Consider the following 24,451-nt stretch of genomic DNA (forward strand, 5'->3'; position numbering starts at 1 on the left):
AAGACGGTAAAACTTTTAAATTCAATGCGATGTTTCTCAGTTGTGACGTCTATCGAAAGCATATTTGGCAAATGATCAAACTCTACAAAAATTCTTCCTAAAATACTACAAGGAGGCTAATAGCGCTTCTCTTGGTTTGAAAAGGAGGCTTTCGGAGGAGGTCTTCGTTCCGAAGCCATCCAAATGATCTGCTGACAGTTTTCTTTTCTTGCTCTCAGAAAAGTCCTTCTAACCACGTCTGCGCTCGGACCTTCTTACATCACAGGTCTGATGTGCTGAACGCAGGGTTGATAAAACCCACGCCGGGGTTTTCAGAGCCTCTCTTCTGATCCTGCCGAGCCAGAACTGCATCCAGAGCTTCCATGTACTCCGGTGGGCCGGCACACTCCTCTTCCTCCTCCTCCTCCTCCTCCTCCTCGATCATGTGCTAATGGCATGCAGATAAAATGTAAAATTAGACTACTTTTTAATATTTATAAGTGCAAATGATGATCAATTGTAACAGGAGAATTTACCATGGTATCTTTTTCAGGCACGATCGTGTCGTCACTGTAGTCCAGGGAGGTCATGCTTGGGTAGAAAAAAAGCAAGGTAGAAAAAAGTACACAGTGTGTGAATGTGTGTGCGAATGGGTGAATAATATCTAGTCTTTGTCGCCGAAAGGTGCAAAAGCGCCATATACGTTGAGCCCATTTATCATGTATGTCTTATCCAGTATTCCACACACGTTTTTCTCCTCAACCGGTGTGTTTGGCTTCCAATCATCACTGGAAAACATCACTTCTCAATCTTCTCTTTTCAGAGCCGCAGCAAAATATCATACGTATCTGGGAGCTGTAACCTGTTTCTTCCTACCTCAACTTGTCGATATCAGAGTTTTCTCCTTCCAAGTCCTGGACCATGGCCATGTCGATGTTGAGGTTGAGTACAGGGTTTGCTCTGTCAGCAAATAATGACACCATGGGGTCAAACACAAAATCATATTTATTGTTTTTTTTTTTTTTCAGTTTATTTGATCCAATATTTTAAAAATGGTTTTGTCACCTCACCCCTCCATAGTGTACTTGTTAGTTCCCGGAACCACGGTTCCACTTTTGTGGTTGTCAGAAACCACCTTGGCTGCAGAGTTCATGGCTTTGGCTGCCTTGAGTTTCCTCCTGTAACTGAGTGAATGGGACACAAGGTTTGTCTGTGGCGACTTTCACCCCTACGAGATCTCAGCTAATGTCTGCTCGTCCGTCCGTCTGAAGATGCGCACGACGTTCAGGCCACGATTGGAGAAGATGTAAGATGTTGCAAGATGTCGGTCAAACAAAATTAGACAGTTTCGGCTGCTTACTTTCTGCGAGTGCACACCAGAGAGGTGATGAGAACAACCAGCACGCTGACAAGGCCTCCAACCACCCCGAGAAGGATGAAGTTCAGAAGGTCTCCCTCTGGACTGGGCAAATATGTGCTCCCCTGAAGCAAAGGATGGATATCCTATGTTATCTGTATACTATCATCATCTGTCTGATTGAAGATTTGGATCAGTAAACAAGACGAAGCTTATTGTTTGCTCCCAGTCCATATAATAAAAACAAAAAGGAGATTGTGTCTCTTATAAAATACAAATATCTTCAGTTGCACTGGAGCCGGATGCTCTTTTGCAATGCTTTCTGGCATAAAACGGCACCAAAAGAGACGTACCACAGAACCACTGACTCCCTCATTCACAGGATGGGACATTCAGACTTGAATTAACCCAATGAATGTTACTGGACAAAATCCATCCTCCTGTATTGTCAGTGTAATTATGTTAGCAATAGAATAGCATCAGAGCAGAGCTGATATCGCCAGCACTTTTCGTAGTAAGTCGGACCGTTTTTGAGATGTTTTTACGGAAATAGAACCGCTGTTATCAAACGGTACTGCACAAATACTGCAGCATTCGCTGCTCTATGAAGTAAATGAATCGGATGTTCATATAATGTGAGAAGAAACTGTGAAAAACAATCAAAAACAAACCCTTCAGTTGTTCCCACTTACAATGTACAGAAGGCCCAACTGTTCCAGCTCTGGAAAATGTGCAGGATCAGAAATCATCTTTAATACTTCGCTCGACGTGAGAGCCAACCCTTTGGGCCGCAGAAAATACGCCACCATGATGGCACCGCTGGAAGCCCTGAGAGAAGAGTAGGACCAAATAACCGGTTCTTAAAGTTCAGCCAAAAGGGACGCTCGCAAGTTGGAAACTAAAACAAATACTGGCACCACCCGGTGGACGAATGAGGTCACTGTGTACGAGTTCCTCTGCACACCAGCCAGTCATCAGATCTGCGTTGGGCAATTTGAGCACACCCTCACCTGGTGTCTTCAGAGGAGTCGGGCCTGATTGCTACAACCTCAACAGTGGCTTTGGTTGCGACGGTAAGTGCTCTAGAAAGGGTAGAAAATGTCAAATTCAAATGTAGCAGGAATATTTCATTTGCGGGGGAATTGAGTTTCATTTCTTTCTAACATGAATCTCCAGTATAGTCATACAAGACCGTACCTGACTATGTTGTCCTGGTTTCTTTCAAGCTCAGCTTGACTTATCCTGAACTGAAGTTGAACTTTGAATGTTTCGTCTACGGTGTATATCTGTAATGTCCAGAGAACAGAAAGGTAAGCGAAGGCTGTCAAACACCAGAGGGGGAATGGAGCCACCTCACCTCCACGACTGTGCTTGTGGAGAGGTCCCCAGTGTCCGTTGCAGCTAATGACACCAAATACTTCCCTTTCAGTGTCATTTCAAGAGGTTCAGTCGTTCTGAATGAGTTGTCAGAATCAGAATCAGAATTGCTTTAGTCGCCGAGTAACTTTGCAACTACAGGGAATTTGCTTCGGTTGACGGTGCTAAATAGACAACATGTAACAGGTGTTAAATAAGTGAAAAATAAAAGTGAGATCGTGGTTGGTTGTGCAAAGCAGTGCAAGGTAGGTTATTTATGAGGCAGGCCGCCGATGGGAAGGAAGACATTGGCAAGTGAGTCAAAGATTGTAAGAAAATACCGTTTGCTTTAAGCGTAATTATCCTGATGAAGGACTTTGCACTCACTGAATAATTCCAATGTACGTGTCTCTCTGCTGTGTGGTGACAGCCTCAAACAGCATCCTTGCGCTGCTTGTATGCTTGTTTCCGTCCTCAAATTGTACCCCTGTTACTTTGAAATCAATCTGTCTGTTTACACCAGAATCTCGGTCTGAAGCCTGTAAGAGCCAAGACAGTAACGACAACGATATCAACACAATACCACCGTTTCATGCCGGTCTTATTCGCATTTCTGTTGAACTCACAGAGACCCTCGCCACCGACGTCCCCTTGCTTGCTGTTTCTGACACCACCACTAAGGAACACAGAAAACAGATGGCTGTGGCTCAATTGATAGAGCGGGATTCCCGCCAATCGGAAGTTTGGCGGATTCAATTCTCAGCTTCTTCTATCTGCATGGCTCCGGGAAGACACTGAAGCCCCGGCCGCCCTGGATGGTCTGGCTAGCGCCTAGCATGGTAGCTATGCCGCCATCGGTATGTCAGCGTGTGTGTGTGAATGGGTGAATGTGATGCAGGCCGAAAAGCTTTGAAACTGCAAAGACTGAAAGCGCTTTATGAGTGGAGACCATTTTGAGATTTGAGGTCGAGTAAGTAACTTTCCCTATACTACATACTGGTTGAAGTTTTTTGTGAAAGTGCACAGTAAGCAGTGCAGTAGTTGTATACTCTTTGGAATTTTCAACGTTTTCTAACGTTTCTTGTGAAGGTGAATCGAACATTCACTCAAAATGGATTCCATTTGGGAACCTTGCTCAGACTGGGCTGGCGTCTTTAGTCGATGGAAGTCCCAACACACTTGAGTCAGTTTAATGCATTTCATATGATGGTTATAATCTTCTTCTCCTTCTGGGTTCTTCCCTTCAGGGGTCACCACAGCGAATCAACCTTCTCCGTCGAACCCTATTCTCTGTATCCTCCTCTCTCACACCTGCTAACTTCATATCCCGTCTCACTACGTCCATATATCTTCTCTTCGCTCAATTCCAGCATCCGTCTACCAATATAATGACTCTCCCTCCTCAGTACATGACCCAACCATCTCTGACCTTCTCCCCAAAACATCTGTGCTGTTCCTCTGATCCATCCTGATCGCTCCCAAAGAGAACCTCAACATCTCCATCTCTGCCACCTCCAGCTCTGCCTCCTGTATTTTCATCGTTGTCTCGCCACTGTCTTGTCCACCTTTTGATGGTTAAAGGTTCAAGTTGTAAAAATGATAATACCCTCCGTCTCCGGGGATTTTACAATCACAGGATCATTACAAAGTAGTCATGATTACCTGATGAAATGCCCTTATATAGACATGTATGTAAACAGTATTGAGAAGCGTTGCTAGGATACAGCGTCCATGTACTGTCTTCTTGGCCAATTAATGGATCAACCAGTGAGGGTTTGTCTCTTAAAATCAAATACAAAGCATATTGGGTGTGAAGGGTTGAACATATTTTTTAAAAGATAACCAAAGTCTCTTCATCGCAATAGTTTTTTTTTTCCATGGCTGTAATTGAAATTTAATCAGAAGATACCACGTCAAAGGGTAACAAGACACTGCCGTTTGAATTGTCTTGTACAAAAATGGCTCCAAGTCAAGTACAACTTAGAGGAAAACAATCTGAGATTTCAACTCACCAAACAGACTGTCTGAGTACAGGAATTCCGGTGCGTTGTCATTGATGTCTCTGATATTGATCTCCAGCTTTCCTGAAATCCCAAAACAAAACAAACAGTGAAGATCAGTGGTTGATGAAGAGAAATTTCAAAAATCATCCTCGGCTCCGCTTTCCTGACCTGTCGCGATGCTGTTGTTCTCCCCTTTCTCAGTTCGCTCGTCCTCCACTTGAGCTTCCACGAGCACCTGGTCACAATGTTCGTAGTCCACCGTGTATTCCGGGTTGACTATCACCTCTCCTGTTGGCTCCAGGATAAACCAGCTGCAAGGAGAGTACGAGCCTTCACATCTGCATTTCATGGATTCCAGCTGGTAGACGAGGGAGTGGTTTCCATCTTTGTCCAGTGCTTTGAACGCCCCAACAGGATCACTGTAAGTGGTATTTTCTTTCACTTCCACGGGGTCCGCGGGCTGGAACTCGGGCCTCTCATCGTTAACATCCAACACTTCCACCTCCACCTTTACAAAAGCCTTCTTTAGCTCCAGATCTGTCGCCTCTACCCACAGGGTGAAGTCCTTCCGAGCACTCTCGTAATCCAGCTCGATGTCTGGATCAGCCATAATGTTTCCGCTGTAGCCTTGCTCATCTTCCAGGGTACGTATGATAAAACTGCCAAAGCTTCCATTGACGATGTTAAAAGAAATGCGGTTGAAGACTTCTGTTTGGTCCAGATCTTTCGCTTGAACAGACCCCACAAATGCACCTGATTGGAAAGTAGAAATTAAAATCCTGCGTTTGTGAGTACCTTAAAAGTCAACTCAAAACTGACCTTTTTCCCCTTCTTTCACGGAGAACTGGTACGATGGTTTCCTGAACTCTGGAACGTTGTCATTCACATCCTGGGATTCGTCAAAGGACACATTTTCGGTCGTGAGAACGGGCAGCATTAGTATGTATTACAGTTCTAACAGTTGTCCACCAAGACATACCTCTACGACAATAATAACTGCTGCCGTGCCTGACTTGGGAGGGTCGGCCTTGTCTGTAGCAGTAACGGTGAGCTCAATAGTCCCCTTCAGTTTTGGGTCGAGAGCCTCTCGATCCAATTGACCTTGATTTCTCAGCACCCCGGTGTTGGGGTCAATGGTGAAGTTTTTGCTGTAAGTAGTCGGCAGTAACGCGAAGGCAATATCGCTGTTCACTGTGCCCGCCTCATCGGCATCTGTAGCCTGCCGAGGAGGGGGAAAAGGGACAGAAATGTTATACTTGATTGGTAAACATTTAGTTCAACACTTAAAGTAAATCCAGTCAGTATAAAAAAGGCATGGCTCAGAATACATCGAAGTTTTGACGCGAACCGATGGTAGACTTCATCCTCCAGAACTACTAAGAGGCAGCACCATTGACAATGTGAACATCATTGGCCATGTCAACTACAAGGAAAACTGGAGATGCCTTAGATGGGGTCTAACTCGAGCAAAGTGGGTCTCCTTCTGAGGAAGTTTTTGAAGGAAAGCCAAGACATCAGGGGGAGCAGGCCTTAAAGAACCTGCAGACCCATACCTTTGGCATGCTGAAAGTTTTGGAAAATGCAAAGGTTTGCAAAGACAAAGTGAAGGAAAGCTTCATTGAGGATCCTTTCAAGTATACCCAAGACTCCTTAGAGGAACTAAGATCTAGCAAGCTTAAGATCACATAGCAAGTAGGTCTCGATCATCACTTCATAGCTTCTTATGCTGTGCTACATCATCTTGAAAACAGCCCAGGAAATGTCTGGGCTTCCCTGTGGCCTCTGTAATGTTGCATGTTTTTGGTTTTTATCATCCTGGAAAACATATGGCACATAGTCCAACTGAGAAAGCCAACTATTTTTGCAAAACCCCGATAGAAATGTTCAGAACAGACAACAGCGAACAGTCACCACCTGTCCAAAAATCAGGAGATCATTAGGCTACCACTGACAGGACAGACAAGCTTTTGGGGGGATATGACAACAAACCCTTTTCCAAAGATTAGAGGGGGAGGAGGACGACCTCGGGATCTGGGAAGAAGTAAAAATCGAGGACAAGCAGTAAGTCAACATCAACAGGGCCGAATGCCTGGGTTAAGGGTTGGCCTCCTTATCAGGGCCAAAAGCGGCAACATTCCCGGTCGCCAGGACCCATGACCAAGTCCTGCACAAGTAAGAGTACGAACAGGGCAAACTCGGTGGAAACTGCCTGCAGAGGCTACCCAAAGACATCCACCTAGTGGATTCCCAAGTCTTTACGCATCACAGGCTCCAACCAAAAACAAGGCGATAAAACACCTGCTAGGAAGGCAGAAAGAGAGATATTGCAGCTAAAGCTCCACAGAAAGCCCACAAGGCGCCTACAACATTTTGATTTCTTCCAAAAAATACCAGAAAACTAACTAAGAAATATGGAGTGCAAGACAAAGAAATAAATCAATCAACCGTTCCTTTGCCCCTTATCTGTATGGAAGTAATCAAATCTTAATCATGATGCAGTGGTCTCTCTCACCTCTATCTGAAACTCAAGCTGTCCACCCTCGTCAACAAACTCACGGTAAGGGTCTCTGTTGATGACTGGATGATGGTCATTGATGTCGGTCAGCGTGATCTCCAGTTGTGCAGTGCCGAATTTACTACCGCTGTCTCTGGCTTCCAGGGTTGCCGAGTACAGAGATCGGGCCTCGCGATCCAAAAGAATATTATCTCTCACAACAACTTGGCCGGTTTTTGGATTTACATCAAAATACTGTCGTCTGAAACGTAGATGGGGTTTGTTCAGAGGGGTGTGAAGCAAGCTGGAATGACTGCTTCAGTTCATACGCACATGCTGTCAGGTAGAAGTTTGTAGGTGATTTTGCCTTGGTCCATTGTGTCATTATCCTCTGCCTTGGAAATATAAAAAGATTGAAGTCTTTGAACGCCATCTCCGATGTCTTACGTGCTAAACGTTGAGAATATGAAGGGCTTACGGTGATAGTTTCCACAATGGTTCCAACAGGGGCGTGCTCAGCCACCTCCAGCTTGTACACATCCTTTTTGAACGTGGGAGTGATGTCGTTGGTGTCTAGAATCACAATAGTAACTGTAGCGGTGGAGACGAAGCTGGTCTCCTTTGGGTCTTTGACGATTACCTGCAGGCAACGCGAAATCACTTCAGACTGGCAAAGCACCTGAATAAACACCAAGAGGCATTTCTGTTTGCTAAGAGATTTTAGCATGACTTGCATTTTACCTCTAAAATCATCTGCTGCTTTTGTTCAAAGTCCAAGTTTTGGGGCTGCTGGATCAGGAGTTGGACAAAACTATCGGACACGGCGACCTGAGGCTCCAGAGAGAACACATCCTTGTCTGCTCCTTCCAGGATTAGTTCTGTTTGTGAGATCTATGAAAAGCCAAAGAATATTCTGGATTTCTCACCAAAATGATTCAGTTACATTACTTTTGCAGTACCTTATCAGGATCTTTGACCACCATTTTAATAGGAACGGCCCCCCTTGAATTCTCCGGGACCTCCACCGTGAAGTGACTGGTCTTTATGCAGGAGGAGTCGTCCACCGCGTCTTTGCACTCGTACAACTCTGGCTTGTTGTCGTTGACATCGATGATGTTGATCCTTACGTTTGCTGTGGCGCTGGCGAGGACCCCGTGGATGTTGGGTTTAGACTCTGTGGCCTACAATGGAAAAATATTTATTTATTCTGAAAAATTATATTCCAATTATAATTTGAACATAAATAGTACACACAAATATACAAATGTACAAATAAACATGGCAAGGTAGAACTGAATGTCAATGAAACAACCAGGGATGAGGAAGCAAAGGACATAAGGACATTCGTTGCTAATGTAATCAGAAGTTAATAGTGTTAACGGTTTGTGAGAAATTTATAATGCTGGACAAAAAAAGAAATTAAAAGGAAATAAGTAAATAAATAGCTAGACAAATGAAATTAAAAACGAAAAAAAAAATTGCAAGGGGAAAATAACATGTAATTAAGTTGGCGGTTCACAAGGAATCTCAGACATCAAACTGTATATTTTTTGGTTTTTGGATTTTTCCATACGTTTTTTTTTTTGAACATTTATTAGAACAGGTTCCTTTCCAGAGTCACACACATTCTTACAAAACCTCATAAAAAGATACACATTATACAATATTCTTTATAGGTCACTTATTTCCTCACCAATTATGATTTAATTATAATTTTAATTAGGTCAAATAATATTGATATCAGGTAAAGCTATGATGTAATGTTTTTGTTATATCACCAGGGTTTGGTTGTTTCCAATTTCTTTCCTTTTTGCTGTTGATTGAATCATGTCTTAAATAATTTCAAAGATATATAAGATGTACATATATTTTTGGAGTTACCTTGATTGTCAGAGTAACATCATCCCCAACAGCTTCTCTATCAATTTGTGCCATTACAGATATGATGCCATCGTCTCCCGAAATACTGAACAGGTTGGCGGATGTGGCATCTACCAAAACAACAGAGGGGGGAAAAAAAACTAAAACAAACTAACAACATTTTTGACTTAATCTTGGTGACAGAAAACATATAACCATTTTTTTTTTTCAAGTGCTGACCTTCAATGCTGTAAATGATGGCATCGTTAATCCCTGTGTCCTGGTCCAGAGCTCCAACTTTTAACACAGATTTTCCCTGGCAAAGAAGGAAAAGACATTGAGTGAGGTAACCAAGTATCATGGGGGAAATTAGTCCAGTTTGTTTTGTTGAAATCAGTAAAATCCATCACTAATTACATTTAGAGAATTCTCTGCCACACTTCCAGTGTAGGGAAGGCCGTAGAATATCGGATCGAGGTCTGGGACGTCCACAATGAAAATCAATGAAACGATAGTACTGGAGAAGTAGTTTGTAAAATTAAAATAACATCTGCCTCCGCCATCCTGCAAAAAGATAAACAACATGGTCGGAAATGCTAAAAAACGGTTAAAACGATAAAAACGGATCTATAAAAAATGGGAAATAGGGTATATTGATGATATTACGGACTGGATTTCAGTAATGTTGATAAAGAAATAGAAAAAAAAATAGTGACGGGCAATGAAAGGACAGAGCGGTGAACTTGTGATGTTTGAAAAGGTGGATAGCTTCGGAAAACAGAAGAAATACAATGTTTTACTGTACATGTTGTACCCAGAGATGCATCTATTGATCATGATATTTACAGTGGCATTAATCCTCAGTTGATAGATGGGACTTTGCGAAGAATAATTTAGAGGCTCAACCAGTTGGACTTCTCCCAATTTGGAAATACTGAACAGTGTTCGCCCTTCAGCTGGAGTCACCTTGAAAGGACGGTAAAAGGGGTTTTAATTTAACATAGAAAAATGCAGTAACATTAAATACTTAATCCTTATCCAAAGAAACTTACCTCATCAATATTGTATCGAATCAAACCAGCATTTGAAGCTGGACCGTCTTCATCAGTGGCCTTGGCTGTAAAAAGGACTTTACCCACAGGAGTGTTCTAAAAATATGAATGGAATTTAATCAAAAAACAACAACAACAACAACAACAAAGTGATGCCTCTCTTTGTGACAGCTCGTTTTACTTACTTCTGGAATGGAAATATCAAATGATGACTCCACAAATATAGGTCTATGTTTATTGGCTTGTTCTATGAATATCTTCAATTTCTCTGGAGTCTGCAAGTGAATTCATAATTCATGTAAATAGAGTGAACATACTGACAGTGATTTACATGATGTAGGTAAACCTGCCCTGTTGACACCATCAGAGACCGCAACATCAAGTGTCATGGTGGGATTTGTCTGAAAGAGCAAAAAAAGAGCATTGAAAATGTCAACCAAGTGAAGAACCTTGTTGCTATCATGTAAAGTCACTATTTATTACACCATACCCCTCTCTCAAGGGCCTTGTTAACAGTTAGAGTCCCATTGTATCGGCCAACACTGAAGTATCCAGCATTTGGCCCACGGATTGAAAACGCCAGTTTGTCACCGTCCATATCTTTTGCCTCGATAGTAAATGCAACCTTCCCTTGAAAACAACATCCATTTAAAGTGTGATTAAAGTAGACTACTGCATTGTGTTACTCGGACATAGATCACATGTAGCCTACCTTCAGGAATGTCTTCACACACGTGATAAAAATCATTTGTGATTGTAGGGCTGGTGTTTGCTGTGAAACACAGAGTATTTAATTTGGGGGAAGCGACGATGGTAACATCTCAAAGGTGAAAACCCAAAGTACAACTTTGAGCTCACCTTTGGCGGAACTGATGAGGCACAACAGAAGTAGGCATCTTGGGGTTCCCTCCATTTCTGAAAAAGAAAATACGTGGAACACAAAAATGAGTCCGTTCAGTAACGATTTGAACAAACGAAAAGTTATCTATGGTGGAAATGGAGCAGCAGACGATAAACTAGTTGTGTTGTGACCCTTCAAGAAGCCAGCGTTCTACTTGAGCTTGTCACGAGCCCAGATAAATGCAGAGAGCTATGACAGGAACCATAACACTTGCGCCAAACTAAACAAAATAAGACTTACCGGAGTTAAAGTTAACAACTGCCATCTGTGTGGATAACCTACAGGGCACCAGGGAAAATTGGACTACTGTGGGTCCAAGAAGAGGAAGAGGAGGATGCCATGTTCGTAGGCAGAGAGAGAAGAGGAAAGGTAAGTGGCCCCGGACTGAGGGTAGGGACTTTGAATACTGGGACTAGGACAGGAATAGCTGGAGAGTTGGTTGACAAGATTTAGAGAAAGAAGGTGGATGTACTGCGAGCGCAGGAGGTCAAGCTGAAAGGTAGCAAGGTGAGAGGCTAAAGAGCAGGAAAGTAAGTTGCTCTATCATGGTATCGATGGGAGCAGAAGTGAGGTAGGAGTTCTCTGGAAGAAGGAGTTTGTTAGGAATGTTGTTGAGATCAAGTGTCACATAGAGGAGTGAAGCTGGAAATTAAAGGTGTGAATGTTCAATGTCGTCAGCGGCCATGCCCTACAGGTGAGATGTGAGTTAGAAGAGAAGGAGAAATTCTGAGGTGACTTAAATGAAGTGATGCAGACTTTCCCCAGGGTGGAGAGCACGGCAATTCGTGCACACTTCAAGGGACATGTTAGTTTAGGCAACATAGGCGATATAGAAACGATGGCTGGCTTTGGTATCCAGGATAGGAACACAGAAGGACAGATGGTGGTAGACTTTGCAAAGGGATGTTAGTGCTGCTGTAGTGAAAATACTTTCTTCAAGATGAGGCAGAACTAAAATAAGGTAACTTTTAAGAGTGGATGTAGGAGCACAGAAGTAGACTACATCTCGTACCGACGATGCAATCTGAATATCAGTGACTGCAAAGTAGAGTTATAGAAGGTGGAAGATTTTAGGCACCTTGGATCCACAGTTCAAAGGGGAAAATAAGATAAAGATGTACAATGAAGCAGGTTGGAAGAGGTGTAGAAAAGTACAAGGAGTAATGTGCAATAAAGAGTATTAGCCGGAACAAAGGTAAGGTACCCAAGATGTTGGTGAAACCAGAATGTTAGAAATGTAAGAAAAGACAAGAAGCAGGGTTGGACGCATCAAAGATGAAAATTTAGAGGTTCTCTTTGTGAATGACAATGATAGCAAAGGATAAGGAATGAATCGGAGGAACGGCACATGTTTTGGTTTTAAAGTCAGGCTGAGATGGTTTGTATGGTATGTATAGAGGAGGGATTGTAAATATATTGGTAGAAAGTCACACCCCTTGCAGTAAGAGATGATGTCAAGCCTGAAGAAGGGGTCCTATTGGGGCTTTTTGGCCTGTGGACCTCCGAAGGAAGCTGACAGGTACCAACGGGCAGCTTTGGAGGATGCCAAGCCAAAAACCAGACCATGGGTTCAATGAGGCTGTAGAGACTGACTTCTGGATGGCTTCAAGTAGATTCTGGTCCACCGTCCAGTTGTCCAGGAGGGACAAGCAGTGCCCTGCCAATACTGTGCACCTTGGGGATGGTTCACTGCCGACCTCCACTAAAGATATTGTGAGTCAGTGGACGCAATACTTCGAAGGCCTCCTTAATCCCACCGATGAAGTTCTCAACACGGTTAAAAAGCGCCTCTGTGGCACGGCCATGGGGGTAGACGAGATCTGCCCTGAGTTCCTCAAGGCTCTGCAATGTGTCAGGGCTGTCAAATCAAATTGGTTTGGTCCGCGTTACGGGCAATAAATGATTCCTATCCAGTGAGGTTTGGACTCCAGCAGCGGTGCCCTTTGTCACCGACTATGTTCATGACCTTTATGGACAGAATTCTGAGGCCCAGCCAGGGTGTTGAATGGATCTAGTTTGGTGGTCTCAGGATTGGGTTTCTGCTTGTCAATTTCATCCTGGGGAACCACAGTCCCCAGCACTCACTTCAGTGCTTCTCTAAAGCAAAGGCAGCGGTTCCCAAAAGGCTGAATACCCTTTCCGGGACGGGGATGCAATCCTACCCCAGTTGGAGGAGTTCCAGTATCTCAGTCTTGTTCACAGATAAGGGGAAAATGAAGACAGAGATCAGCAGGCAGATCGGTGCAGGGTCCGCAGTTGCGATGAAGAAGGATCAAAGATTGACCGGTCAGTCTACATTCCCACCCCCATCTATGGTCATGAGCTATGGGTTGCAAACAAAAAGCTCACAAATATAAGCGTCTAGCATGAGTTTCCTCATGGATCAGGCAACCTTTTGGACGCCTCCCCGGTGGTGTCCTGGGCTCGTCCCACTGGCAGGAGGCCCAGGACAGGCTGGAAGGACTATGTTTGTCGTCTGGCCTCGGAACGATTCTCCCAGATGAGCTGGGCGACAAGATGATGGACGATGGGAGGGAAGTTTGGGTCTCCCTGCTTGTGCCGCTGCCCCTGAGACCCCAAACCCAGATCAGTGGCAGAAGATGGATGGATGCTTTGGTTTATTGCTATCAATATAAATCTAAAATGTAAGAATATCATACCCAGTAGGCTATCTTGATGTATAAAGTGTGAGACACTTTAACGTCACACACTAATAAATACATCCATCTTGTTCAGATAGATCATAATACTTACACAAGTATATTTTGAGCGATTGAGCATGAATTTGAAAATGGACTTACCAGGTGTTTCTTTCCGGTCTCAAGAATATAAATATAAATCAACGTCATTCAAGTCACACAACCAATGGATGGGCCTCGTCCCAGTGTGCCGAATACAGGAGAGCCAGTTTAATTCAGAGAAACACCCCAAAGCATCTTCCCAAATGTAAAAAAAAAAATGTAAAAACCCACAGCTGATTTAGCCTCAGCTTGTTGTGAGAGACCAGCCCCATCTGCCTCGCCACCCTCTCATTGGCTGGCAATTTCCCGTCACAGGGCCTGCATGGCGCCGCGCCGTAGCGGGTCAGGCGTGATAGCGGAACCCCAACAGCATGTGAATCGCTCTTTTGTGCGAACGGATGCTTATTTCGTCACGGTCGGGGGCCCGTTATCTCACGCCTCTCTTCAAAACCAATCGCTGGTTTCATTTTTTTTCCCAGAGAAGCGGCGATGCACTGACCTCCCTAATGAGTTCCTCCAGATAAAGACCATCTCCCCCACCAGCCCGACCCTTCTAATTGCAGGGCTTCGCACAATCGTCACACAGTTGTCCTCCCTTTCTCGCTCTTGTTTCTATCTTCATTTTATGAACACATGAAATCAAATCATCCCAAAAATCTGACCGGATCACATTTTTAATTACAAAAGGTACGTGCCAAGATCAATTATGACACAGTGACAAGTATACTGCTCAAAAAAATAAAGGGAACACTTGAACAACACAATGTAACTCCAAGTCAATCACACTTGTGTGAAATCATAGTGTCCACTCAGGAAGCAACACAGATTCATTTGGACTTGTTTTAAGGACATTACATCAAAGTTGGATCAGCCTGGAGTTTGTTTTTACACTTTAATTTTGAGTGTGATTCCTAATCTAGACCTCCATGGTTGATACAATTGATTTCCATTGATCATTTTTGTGGGATTTTGTTGTCAGCACATTCAACTGTGTAAAGAGCAAAGTATTTCATAAGAATATTTCATTCATTTAGATCTAGGATGTGTTTTTTAAGTGTTCCCTTTATTTTTTTGAGCAGTGTATTTACATACCGAGTACATCGTGATCACGTTATTTACACACTGTGTGGTTATTATTGGACGGACATTGACATGACAGCACAGAATTATGGCTTTGTAAGATTAATCCGCTCCAGTTATGATAAGATATAATTACAGTAATTGTAATGACACTTAACACTGCTATCATAATAATTGTTGATACATTTCAGGATAGTGCAATAAGTTATCGTAAAGAGATGATGAAGGATGTCAATGTGGAACCAGCAGACACTTTTATATTAAAATATGGTAATAATGCTCTTTATCCCAGTTTTGTCAAATCTTTTTTTTTTTTCGTTTGGAATCCCTTTGGGATTTTGTGTCTCTTATCCAACCTGCACACACTTGGAAATGGTGCTGGTTGAGAGTACCCAATCAAACACTCCGAATGTCACCGCGACCCGAGTTACATGATAAGAGTTTTCAAAAAACAAGCAAGGACAAAACGTACTGGTAAAAAAAAAAAAAAAAAAAAACACTAAAACCCTTCGATGAGATAAATAAACCGCGTTGTATTCTATCTTTATCGTGGTGCCACTTTGGTTTTGTTTCATTTGGGGAAAATCAAAATAACAAGGGCTAATACCCTACAAGAACATTAAAACTAGTTCATTTTTTGTACTCTGTTTGAAAAGGAAACTTCATTCGAAGCCATCAAAATGATTGATACACAGTTTTCTTTTCTTGCTCACAGAAAACTCCTTCTAAAAGCCGGTGCCCTCGGTCCACATCTTCTTGCATCACAGGCCTGATGTGCTGAACGCAGGGTTGATAAAACCCACGCTGGGCCTTTCAGAGTCTCTCCTCCTGTCCTGCTGAGCCAGAGCTGCATCCAGAGCCTGCATGTAACCCGGTGGACTGTCAAACTCCTCCTCATCCTCCTCCTCCTCCTCTTCAATCACGTGCTAATGAATCGCAGACAAAATGTAAAATTAGATCCATTTTCTAATATTTATAAGCGCACGTGATGATCGATTATAACGGTGGAATTTACCATGGTATCTTTTTCTGGCATGATTATGTCGTCACTGTAGTCCAGGGAGGTCATGCTTGGGTCGAAAAAAGGGAGGCGGTATTTATACATTAATGATTTCTCCGGGAACTTTGTACTTTTTACAACCTTCCGTTTACATCACACAAGCTTACACAAACTTCAAAAGTCACTGGTCGGTGTGGTAGCCGTCACTTTACAAAAGACTGCTAAACATTCTGGATTCTGTTCAGAACCTGCACTTTTTCCGGTAATTATCATTGCAAGTTTTTCTTCACGATCCCCAGATAACCTTCGAGGACGTCAGGTCTCGGTCTTCTACCAAAATATCATCAAGTATCTGGGAGCAGTAACCGTTATTTTTTACCTGACTTTGTCAACATCCGAGCTCTCTCCTTCGAAGTCCATGACCATGGTGGTGTCGATGTTGAGGTTGAGTACGGGGTTTGCTCTGTCAGTAAATAATGACAGCATGGGGTCAAAAACAAGCTCCCCTTTATATTTATATTCATTGTTTTATTAAGAAACGGATGAATTAAATCAATTCGGTTTATCATTAATCGAATATTTTAAAACGGTTTTGTCTCCTCACCCCTCCATGGTGTACTTGTTAGTTCCCGGAACCACCGGTCCACTTTTCTGGTTGTCAGAAACCACTTTGACTGCAGAGTTCATGGCTTTTGCGGCTTTTAGCCTCCTGCCGTAACTGCAGTGAGAGCAGAGTAATTCAGCCATGGCCGCAAAGCATGTCTGTTTTTACATGTTGTTAAACCATGCTGCTATGATTGGACCTCAACTGTGATGACTTTCACACCCTCAAGACTAATAACTGTCCGCGCACGATGCGCACGATGTTCAGGCCACGATTGGAGAAGACGATGCAAGATGTTGGTCAAACAGAAATTAGACAGTTTAGACTGCTTACTTTCTGCGGGTGCACACCAGAGAGGTGATGAGAACAACCAGCACGATAACAAGGCCTCCAACCACCCCGAACAAGATGAAGTTCAGAAGGTCTCCCTCTGTACTGGTGACAGTTGTGGTCCCCTAAAGCAAAGAGCAGAAATTATTTGGATGCAGGTGGTCCTCACGCAACAACGGGGTTACCTTCCAAGAGATCCGTCGTTAAACACCATTTCTACCGTACAGTATTTGCACACAGCCTTATGAAACCGAAGTAACATCTTGCCGAATCAAAACGCGTGAGACGAGGCAGCGTCACCAAACAGTGCTTACTTGTAAAGAATTCTGTGGTGTTCATTTCAAATCAGAGAGCGTGACGGTTGTACGCTGGAAAAGTGACCAAGTTAACAAGGAACGGGTGCAGAGGAACGTTGAATAATGTTATAAATAATGTCACTCCTGTATTGGACAGCATTTTTAACAAAAAGAGACCAATAACAAGCAAAACATATGTTTCTAGAGCTGATGAAGAGGAGTGAAACATGTTCAAGTGAAGGAATTCAAGTCCGGGTGCCACGACAAGAAGATTTGGACAAGAATTGATATGTTTCTAGCGTTCCTCTTCATCTGTGAAGAGCTGGTGTGACAAATAAGTAGGAAAGTAGTGTTATTATAGCACTGCACATGAGCAGTAGGATTCTGTCCAAAACACGAGTTAATTGAAATGCAAACTAAATTGTCCCGTGCAAATCAGACATTTTCAGTCATTGGTAACTCCCAGGCTGGCAGACGACAGGAGGCGTAATTTAAAACCCTTTAATGAAGTAAAAGTATAATCCAACTTATTGGGTGTTCATGTAATTTAGAGAAAAAATCAAAAACAAAACAAAACAAACCCTTCAGTTGTTCCCACTTACAATGTACAGAAGACCCAACTGTTCCAGCTCTGGAAAATACGCAGGATCGGAAATCATCTTTAATACTTCGCTCGACGTGAGAGCCAACCCTTTGGGCCGCAGAAAATACGCCACCATGATGGCACCGCTGGAAGCCCTGAGAGAAGAGTAGGACCAAATAACCGGTTCTTAAAGTTCAGCCAAAAGGGACGCTCGCAAGTTGGAAACTAAAACAAATACTGGCACCACCCGGTGGACGAATGAGGTCACTGTGTACGAGTTCCTCTGCACACCAGCCAGTCATCAGATCTGCGTTGGGCAATTTGAGCACACCCTCACCTGGTGTCTTCAGAGGAGTCGGGCTTGATTGCTACAACCTCAACAGTGGCTTTGGTTGCGACGGTAAGTGCTCTAGAAAGGGTAGAGAAAGTCAAATTCAAATGTAGCAGGAATATTTCATTTGCCGGGGAATTGAGTTTCATTTCTTTCTAACATGAGTCTCCAGTATAGTCATACAAGACCGTACCTGACTATGTTGTCCTTGTTTTTTTCAACCTCAGCTCGACTTATCCTGAACTGAAGTTGAACTTTGAATGTTTCGTCTACGGTGTATATCTGTAATGACCAGAGAACAGAAAGGTAAGCGAAGGCTGCCAAACACCAGAGGGGGAATGGAGCCACCTCACCTCCACTACTGTGCTTGTGGAGAGGTCCCCAGTGTCCGTTGCAGCTAATGACACCAAATACTTCCCTTTCAGTGTCATTTCAAGAGGTTCAGTAGTTCTAAGTGAGTAGAGGAAATTCACTAAGAAAATACCGTTGGCTTTAAGCGTAAAAATGCTGATGACGGACTTTACACTCACTGAATAATTCCAATGTACGTGTCTTTCTGCTGTGTGGTGACAGCCTCAAACAGATTGCCAGTGTCGCTTGTAATATTGTTCATGTCCTCAAATTGTACTCCTGTTACTGTGAAATCAATCTGTCTGTTGACGCCAGAATCGCGGTCTGAAGCCTGAAAGAGGCAAGACAGTAACTAGAACAATAACAACACAATACCATCGTTTCATGCCGGTCTTATTTGCATGTCTGTTGAACTCACGGTGACTGCTGCCACTGACGTCCCCTTGCTGGCGGTTTCGGACACCACCACTATGGAACAAAGATCTGTCAGGTCATCAGGAACGGGGATTGAAAATCAACAGGATGAAAAGGATGAAAGATAATGTGCATTTTTGTGTGATATTCTTTAACTGTGTTCCTGCCAAAAGGGACTCATTTCAGCAGATCGGGTTCAACACATGCACAGAAGAGGAAAAGTAACATTCTTCTTTTAGGGGTCATGCCTGAAAGCGTGGGCAATCATGGTACGATATCTGATATATGGCTCTTCATTGGTCATTCTCTGATTGTAAGATATCCTTTGGATCTTTCTAAGGTACCACATTTCCGCTGCATTTATGGCATCCACGGCCATCTTGCTGATGGCCTCTGTTCATCCAGTTGCACCGGCTACCAGTAGCTGCCAGGATCAAGCACAAGGCCCTGACCCTGGCATTCAAAACCACCTCAGGAACAGGTCCAGCATATCTGAATGAATTGATAAGACCTTATGCTCCCGGCAGAGAGCTGCGTTCCTCTAATACAGACCTACTAGCAGTACCTTTTGCTCGCTCTAAGCGATCTCAGGCAAAACTGTTCTCACTTCTACTACTTCAGTGGTGGAGCAAACTCCCAGAAGCAACAAGACTAGCATCATCTATCTCAACCTTCAAGAAACAGGTAAAACGTGTTCTCTTTCAGGACTTTTTACTGCGCTGATGCCCCAGATCAGGTTAGGCAGCAAGTTAGGCTATGCAGTGTGTGTGTGTGTGTGTGTGTGTGTGCATTTGTGTATGTCTTTGTCCGAAAAAATTATATTTCCTGTGCATCGTGTATTTGCAAGTGTATTTGCAGTCCCTATGTCCTCTACTGTAAGTCGCTTTGGATAAAAGCGTCTGCCAAATGCAATGTAATGTAATGTAATGTAATGATGGTCCAAGTTTAAATGCTCTATTCCGTAATAGGAGTGATGTGACAATCCAATCCTCTATTTCCTGTTTCAATGAGAGACAGCGGTTGGTAAAGGTTTTTGACAGATCCATGACACCTTTCTTTGCTTGGGCTATTCTTATCTTTATTTCTTTGATGGATTTCCATTATTGCCAATGGAAGGGCCAAGATACACCATATGGCTAAACGTATTCGCTCACCTGCCTTGACTCGCATATGAACTTAAGTGACATCCCATTCCTGATCCATAGGGCTCGATATGACATTCATCCACCCTTTACAGCGATAACACCTTCAACTCTTCTGGGAAGGCTGTCCACGGGGTTCAGGAGTTTGTTTATGGGAATTTTTGACCCGCCTCAGCATCCACCTACCCACTCCTTCAGTTTACGTGGCCAACCGCTTCGTGGCTGAGTTGCTGTCATTGCCAAACACTTCCATGTTCTTCTAATACAGCTGGCGGTTGACTGTGGAATATTTAGGACTGCAGGGAATTTCACGACTGCATTTGTTGCACAGGTGACATCCTATCACAGTTCCACGTTGGAATTACAAACATTTCACAAATGTTTATAAAAACAGTCTGCATGCCTAGCATGATTTTATACATCTGTGGCCATGGAAGTGATTGGAACACCTGATTCCCATTATAAGGACGGGTGAGCCAATACCTTTGGCCATAAAGTATATTTGAAGCTCTTGTTTCTTGAGTTAAACATTGCATTGTTGGTGTATCTTGCTTCTTGGAGATGACGATAGTTTTCTTGATGCTGAGTCCAAGCTCCAACTTTTCAGTCTTCTCATCGTTTCTGTTCATTCTCAGTTGTGACGATGAGCGCTGTGTCATCAGCATATTGGAGGTTGTCGGTGCTTTGACTTCTGATGTTCATTCCATGGTGTCTATCGATCTCTGGTATGACGCAAAACAATCCCGACCGGTCGAGGCCTCTCCTGCTGAGGCTCCTTGCATGTTGTTGTAAGATCTGACTGATTGTCCTAAGGAAGCAGGTTTTTTGGGTTTGCTGTCGGGTTCAGATTGACTTGAGCTTACTTTCAGCTCAATATAGTCACAGCTAGAATGTGTGAGTGGCTTCGACTTGTGGGGTTGTCCAAAACAAGAAGGTGTATTCATTGAACTTTTGATTTCGGTTCTAATAAAAAATGATGGATGAAAAAGGGTACGGACATAAAATGCTCCAGGCATAGCAGATTAATTAATATCCATTACATACTTAACATTATTGGTATAGTTGAAAGCATACAGTAAGTAATGCTTTACCCTGAAGCGTCCCCTAAATGATCCATTGTCATTTTCATCTCTCATTAAGGTGAATCAAACGTTCATTTTTAAATGGATTCCATTTAACAACCTTCCTCAGACTGGGCTTTGGCCGATACTGATATAGATGCTTTGGCCAGATTAATGCATTTTCAGTGATGGTAAATAATCTTTAGTACCTGATTACATGGCTCTATATAGACTGACAGTATTTAGAGATATCGAATATTGTTGGGATAAACAGCATCTCTGTGCAGAGACCACTTGTAGGAGTAGAGGATCAACTACTCTGGCTTTTTTTCTTAAAATTGAATGGACAGCATGATGGATGTGGAGGGTTTCCACAAAACCTTTGAAATCCTTTCCCTTCACTGTGTCATCAAGAAAGTCTCTATATCTCTTTATCACGGTTGTAACTGAAATATAACCAAAATATAGAAGCAGCGGATTAAAAGGCTAATAACACTCTGACGTTTGAATTATCACGCCCAAAAATGAGCTGAAGAGGCCTCTCAGATGACATTTGAAACGTCTTCAAGAGGAAAGAAATCCTGTCCGGTTGCCGCAACAAGCTTTGACGAAGATTAATCATGAGCTGAGCTGAGAACTTTCATGTACAAGCACAAGAGAGGCCGGGCATGACGTACAACTTAGAGGAAAACTATCTGAGATTTCAACTCACCAAACAGACTGTCTGAGTACAGGAATTCCGGTGCGTTGTCATTGATGTCTTTGATATTGATCTCCAGCGTTCCTGAAATCCCACAACAAAACAAACAGTGAAGATCAGTAGTTGATGAAGAGAAATTTCAAAAATCATCCTCGGCTCCGCTTTCCTGACCTGTCGCGATGCTGTTGTTCTCCCCTTTCTCAGTTCGCTCGTCCTCCACTTGAGCTTCCACGAGCACCTGGTCACAATGTTCGTAGTCCACCGTGTGTTCCGGGTTGACTATCACCTCTCCTGTTGGCTCCAGGATAAACCAGCTGCAAGGAGAGTACGAGCCTTCACATCTGCATTTCATGGATTCCAGCTGGTAGACGAGGGAGTGGTTTCCATCTTTGTCCAGTGCTTTGAACGCCCCAACAGGATCACTGTAAGTGGTATTTTCTTTCACTTCCACGGGGTCCGCGGGCTGGAACTCGGGCCTCTCATCGTTGACATCCAACACTTCCACCTCCACCTTTACAAAAGCCTTCTTTAGCTCCAGATCTGTCGCCTCTACCCACAGGGTGAAGTCTTTCCGAGCACTCTCGTAATCCAGCTCGATGTCTGGATCAGCCATAATGTTTCCGCTGTAGCCTTGCTCATCTTCCAGGGTACGTATGATAAAACTGCCAAAGCTTCCATTGACGATGTTAAAAGAAATGCGGTTGAAGACTTCTGTTTGGTCCAGATCTTTCGCTTGAACAGACCCCACAAATGCACCTGATTGCATTTGGAAAATAGAAATTAGAATCCTGCGTTTGTGAATACCGTAAAAGTCAACTCAAAACTGACCTTTTTCCCCTTCTTTCACGGAGAACTGGTACAATGGTTTCCTGAACTCTGGAACGTTGTCATTCACATCCTGGGATTTGTCAAAGGACACATTTTCGGTCGTGAAAAAAAGTATTAATAAGTATTACAGCTCTAACAGTTGTGCCCCGAGACATACCTCTAAGACAATGATAACTTGTGCCGTGCCTGACTTGGGAGGGTCGGCCTTGTCTGTAGCAGTAACGGTGAGCTCAATAGTCCCCTTCAGTTTTGGGTCGAGAGCCTCTCGATCCAATTGACCTTTATTTCTCAGCACCCCGGTGTTGGGGTCAATGGTGAAGTTTTTGCTGTAAGTACTCTGCAGTATCGCAAAGACGATCTGACTGTTGACTGTGCCCGCCTCATCGGCATCTGTGGCCTGCCGAGGAGGGGGAAAAGGGACAGAAATGTTTTATACTGTACAAGATAGGTAAATATGTTGTTAAATTCAATGATCACTTCGCATGTGCTCATGGGATGATCTTTCACCACTTCAAGATGTTCCTCCACAAAAAGGGTTAATCAAGAATATACAGTTAAATCATTCTAAAGAGAATATAGAGTCTAAATCAGGGGTGGGCAAACTACGGCCCGCGGGCCACATCAGGCCCATCGGTCTTTTTAATCCGGCCAAAAATCGGTACAGAATTCATACTTGATGTGAATGATCGAATGATTGGATCAATGAATGTGGGAGCTCAAACAGGAGATTATTTTATTTTTGGAGCTACTGGAGAATTTTCCTGAGCTGAATGACACAGATTAGCTTTGTGATTTAGCCTTCACTGTGGACATACCCTGGACGTGAAGCTACGCGGGAAAAACCGGTTTGTGCATGAAATGCAAGCAAACGTCAGAGCCTTCAAAACCAAGCTGGTTTTATTTTCAAAGCACATTTCAGACAAGTCTGATACGCACTGTTAACAAATGCGTTTTTCATTTTTTTATTTTTTATATCTATCGTACCTTGTGCTGACCCGGCCCGTCTGTCAAATTTTAAAAGTCAACGTGGCCCCAGAGACAAAAAGTTTGCCCACCCCTGGTCTAAATGTAGTAAGCATAAAACCATGGTTTGTTTAGTTTGATGTAGTAACAGACATTGACTGTTGAGCTTTGAGTTTGCACTGAGGCACTCATGGAGCTTTACAGTGCACAGGGGAAAAGAGGTCTCCCTGGTCAGGATAAAAAAAAAAGCATGGTTCCGTTGGAAATTGGAATGATAAGGTTTTATGCATTTATTTGTTAATCATCTCATCCCAAGCATCCCAGTCATGGGGCTAAAAGACCAGTCACAGAGGTTTTGACACAAACTGTCGGTACACTTCATTCTCCAGAAAGCTGCCAGAGGCGGCACCATTGCCAAAGTGAACATCATTGGCCTTGTCCTCTATGAGGAATACCAGGGAAGGTTTGGAGCAAAGTGTGGAATCCAAGCTAAGTGTGAAATGGGAGAGAGTGATCCTCTGAAAAATGAAGAAGAGTATCCTGCTGGAGTTTTGTAGGAAAGCCAAAGACCAAAAGAAGCAGGGCTTGAAAAACCTGTGGACACAAGTCACGGTCATACTCACACACCTGAGGAATGCTGAAAGACTCGGAAAATGCAGAGGTTGCAAGGAGAAAGCGAAGGCAAGCTTCATCGCTGGGGCAAAAATCTAGCAAGCTTAAGATCACACAGCAGGAAATATAGGACTGCATCAATTGCCGGGTCCTCGATAACCAAGGGAAGTCCCCACTTTGATCATCACGTCACATATCACACCCTCCTGAGCGCAATGTGCAGTTTGATGACACTCCATCTAAATGATCTGGAGTCAAGCTGGTCATGCCTGAATCAAATCCAAGCTTGCAGACCATCAAAGATACCTTCTGAAATGGCCTCCGATACTGTGCTGCATCATCTCCAAAACAGCCCAGAAAACGGACAAATAAGCCAACAACTACATCAGGAAGTGGCTGATACTTCCCCGAGG

At 43.4% G+C, this 24,451-nt stretch overlaps 2 protein-coding genes across 2 annotated transcripts in view; both read right to left on the reverse strand.

Moving 5' to 3' along the window:
- On the reverse strand, positions 1–14,844 carry LOC147215843 (cadherin-related family member 2-like). The gene is made up of 28 exons (XM_086178614.1): positions 14,836–14,844; positions 10,960–11,016; positions 10,287–10,376; positions 10,102–10,197; positions 9,896–10,015; positions 9,467–9,613; positions 9,290–9,365; positions 9,071–9,180; positions 8,149–8,370; positions 7,931–8,080; positions 7,668–7,829; positions 7,523–7,584; positions 7,208–7,451; positions 5,675–5,914; positions 5,515–5,584; positions 4,864–5,448; positions 4,705–4,776; positions 3,319–3,368; positions 3,080–3,231; positions 2,694–2,790; positions 2,534–2,622; positions 2,347–2,418; positions 2,029–2,164; positions 1,340–1,461; positions 1,050–1,163; positions 856–939; positions 516–570; positions 1–427 (listed from the first exon to the last, which is right to left on the reverse strand). Exons 1-28 carry the CDS (start codon positions 14,842–14,844, stop codon positions 260–262), a joined length of 3,651 nt encoding a protein of 1,216 aa, XP_086034740.1. The 3' UTR covers positions 1–259.
- LOC147215844 (cadherin-related family member 2-like) overlaps positions 14,408–24,451 on the reverse strand; it is a 13,951-nt gene continuing 3,907 nt past the window's right edge. Inside the window, exons 9-23 of the mRNA XM_086139234.1 lie at positions 22,621–22,860; positions 22,464–22,533; positions 21,807–22,391; positions 21,648–21,719; positions 18,737–18,786; positions 18,498–18,649; positions 18,321–18,417; positions 18,161–18,249; positions 17,974–18,045; positions 17,656–17,791; positions 16,761–16,882; positions 16,428–16,541; positions 16,203–16,286; positions 15,839–15,893; positions 14,408–15,749 (exon numbers count right to left, since the gene is read on the reverse strand). Coding sequence (XP_085995360.1) covers positions 15,585–15,749; positions 15,839–15,893; positions 16,203–16,286; positions 16,428–16,541; positions 16,761–16,882; positions 17,656–17,791; positions 17,974–18,045; positions 18,161–18,249; positions 18,321–18,417; positions 18,498–18,649; positions 18,737–18,786; positions 21,648–21,719; positions 21,807–22,391; positions 22,464–22,533; positions 22,621–22,860 — 2,103 coding nt within the window. The 3' untranslated portion in view covers positions 14,408–15,584. The remainder of the gene's footprint in view (positions 15,750–15,838; positions 15,894–16,202; positions 16,287–16,427; positions 16,542–16,760; positions 16,883–17,655; positions 17,792–17,973; positions 18,046–18,160; positions 18,250–18,320; positions 18,418–18,497; positions 18,650–18,736; positions 18,787–21,647; positions 21,720–21,806; positions 22,392–22,463; positions 22,534–22,620; positions 22,861–24,451) is intronic.

Source organism: Fistularia commersonii, chromosome 31, assembly GCF_037954325.1.
Source record: "Fistularia commersonii isolate RoL2024-O1a breed Wild chromosome 31, RoL_Fcom_v1.0, whole genome shotgun sequence".
Classification (NCBI taxonomy): domain Eukaryota; kingdom Metazoa; phylum Chordata; class Actinopteri; order Syngnathiformes; family Fistulariidae; genus Fistularia; species Fistularia commersonii.

Bases quoted from the DNA above. Each gene is read 5' to 3' on its own strand.
- LOC147215843 (XM_086178614.1), bottom strand. The intron at 5,585-5,674 runs GTATGTCTTGGT...GACGAATCCCAG, and splicing joins CAGTTATTATTGTCGTAGAG to GATGTGAATGACAACGTTCC. The intron at 2,165-2,346 runs GTGAGGGTGTGC...CTCTTCTCTCAG, and splicing joins GACTCCTCTGAAGACACCAG to GGCTTCCAGCGGTGCCATCA.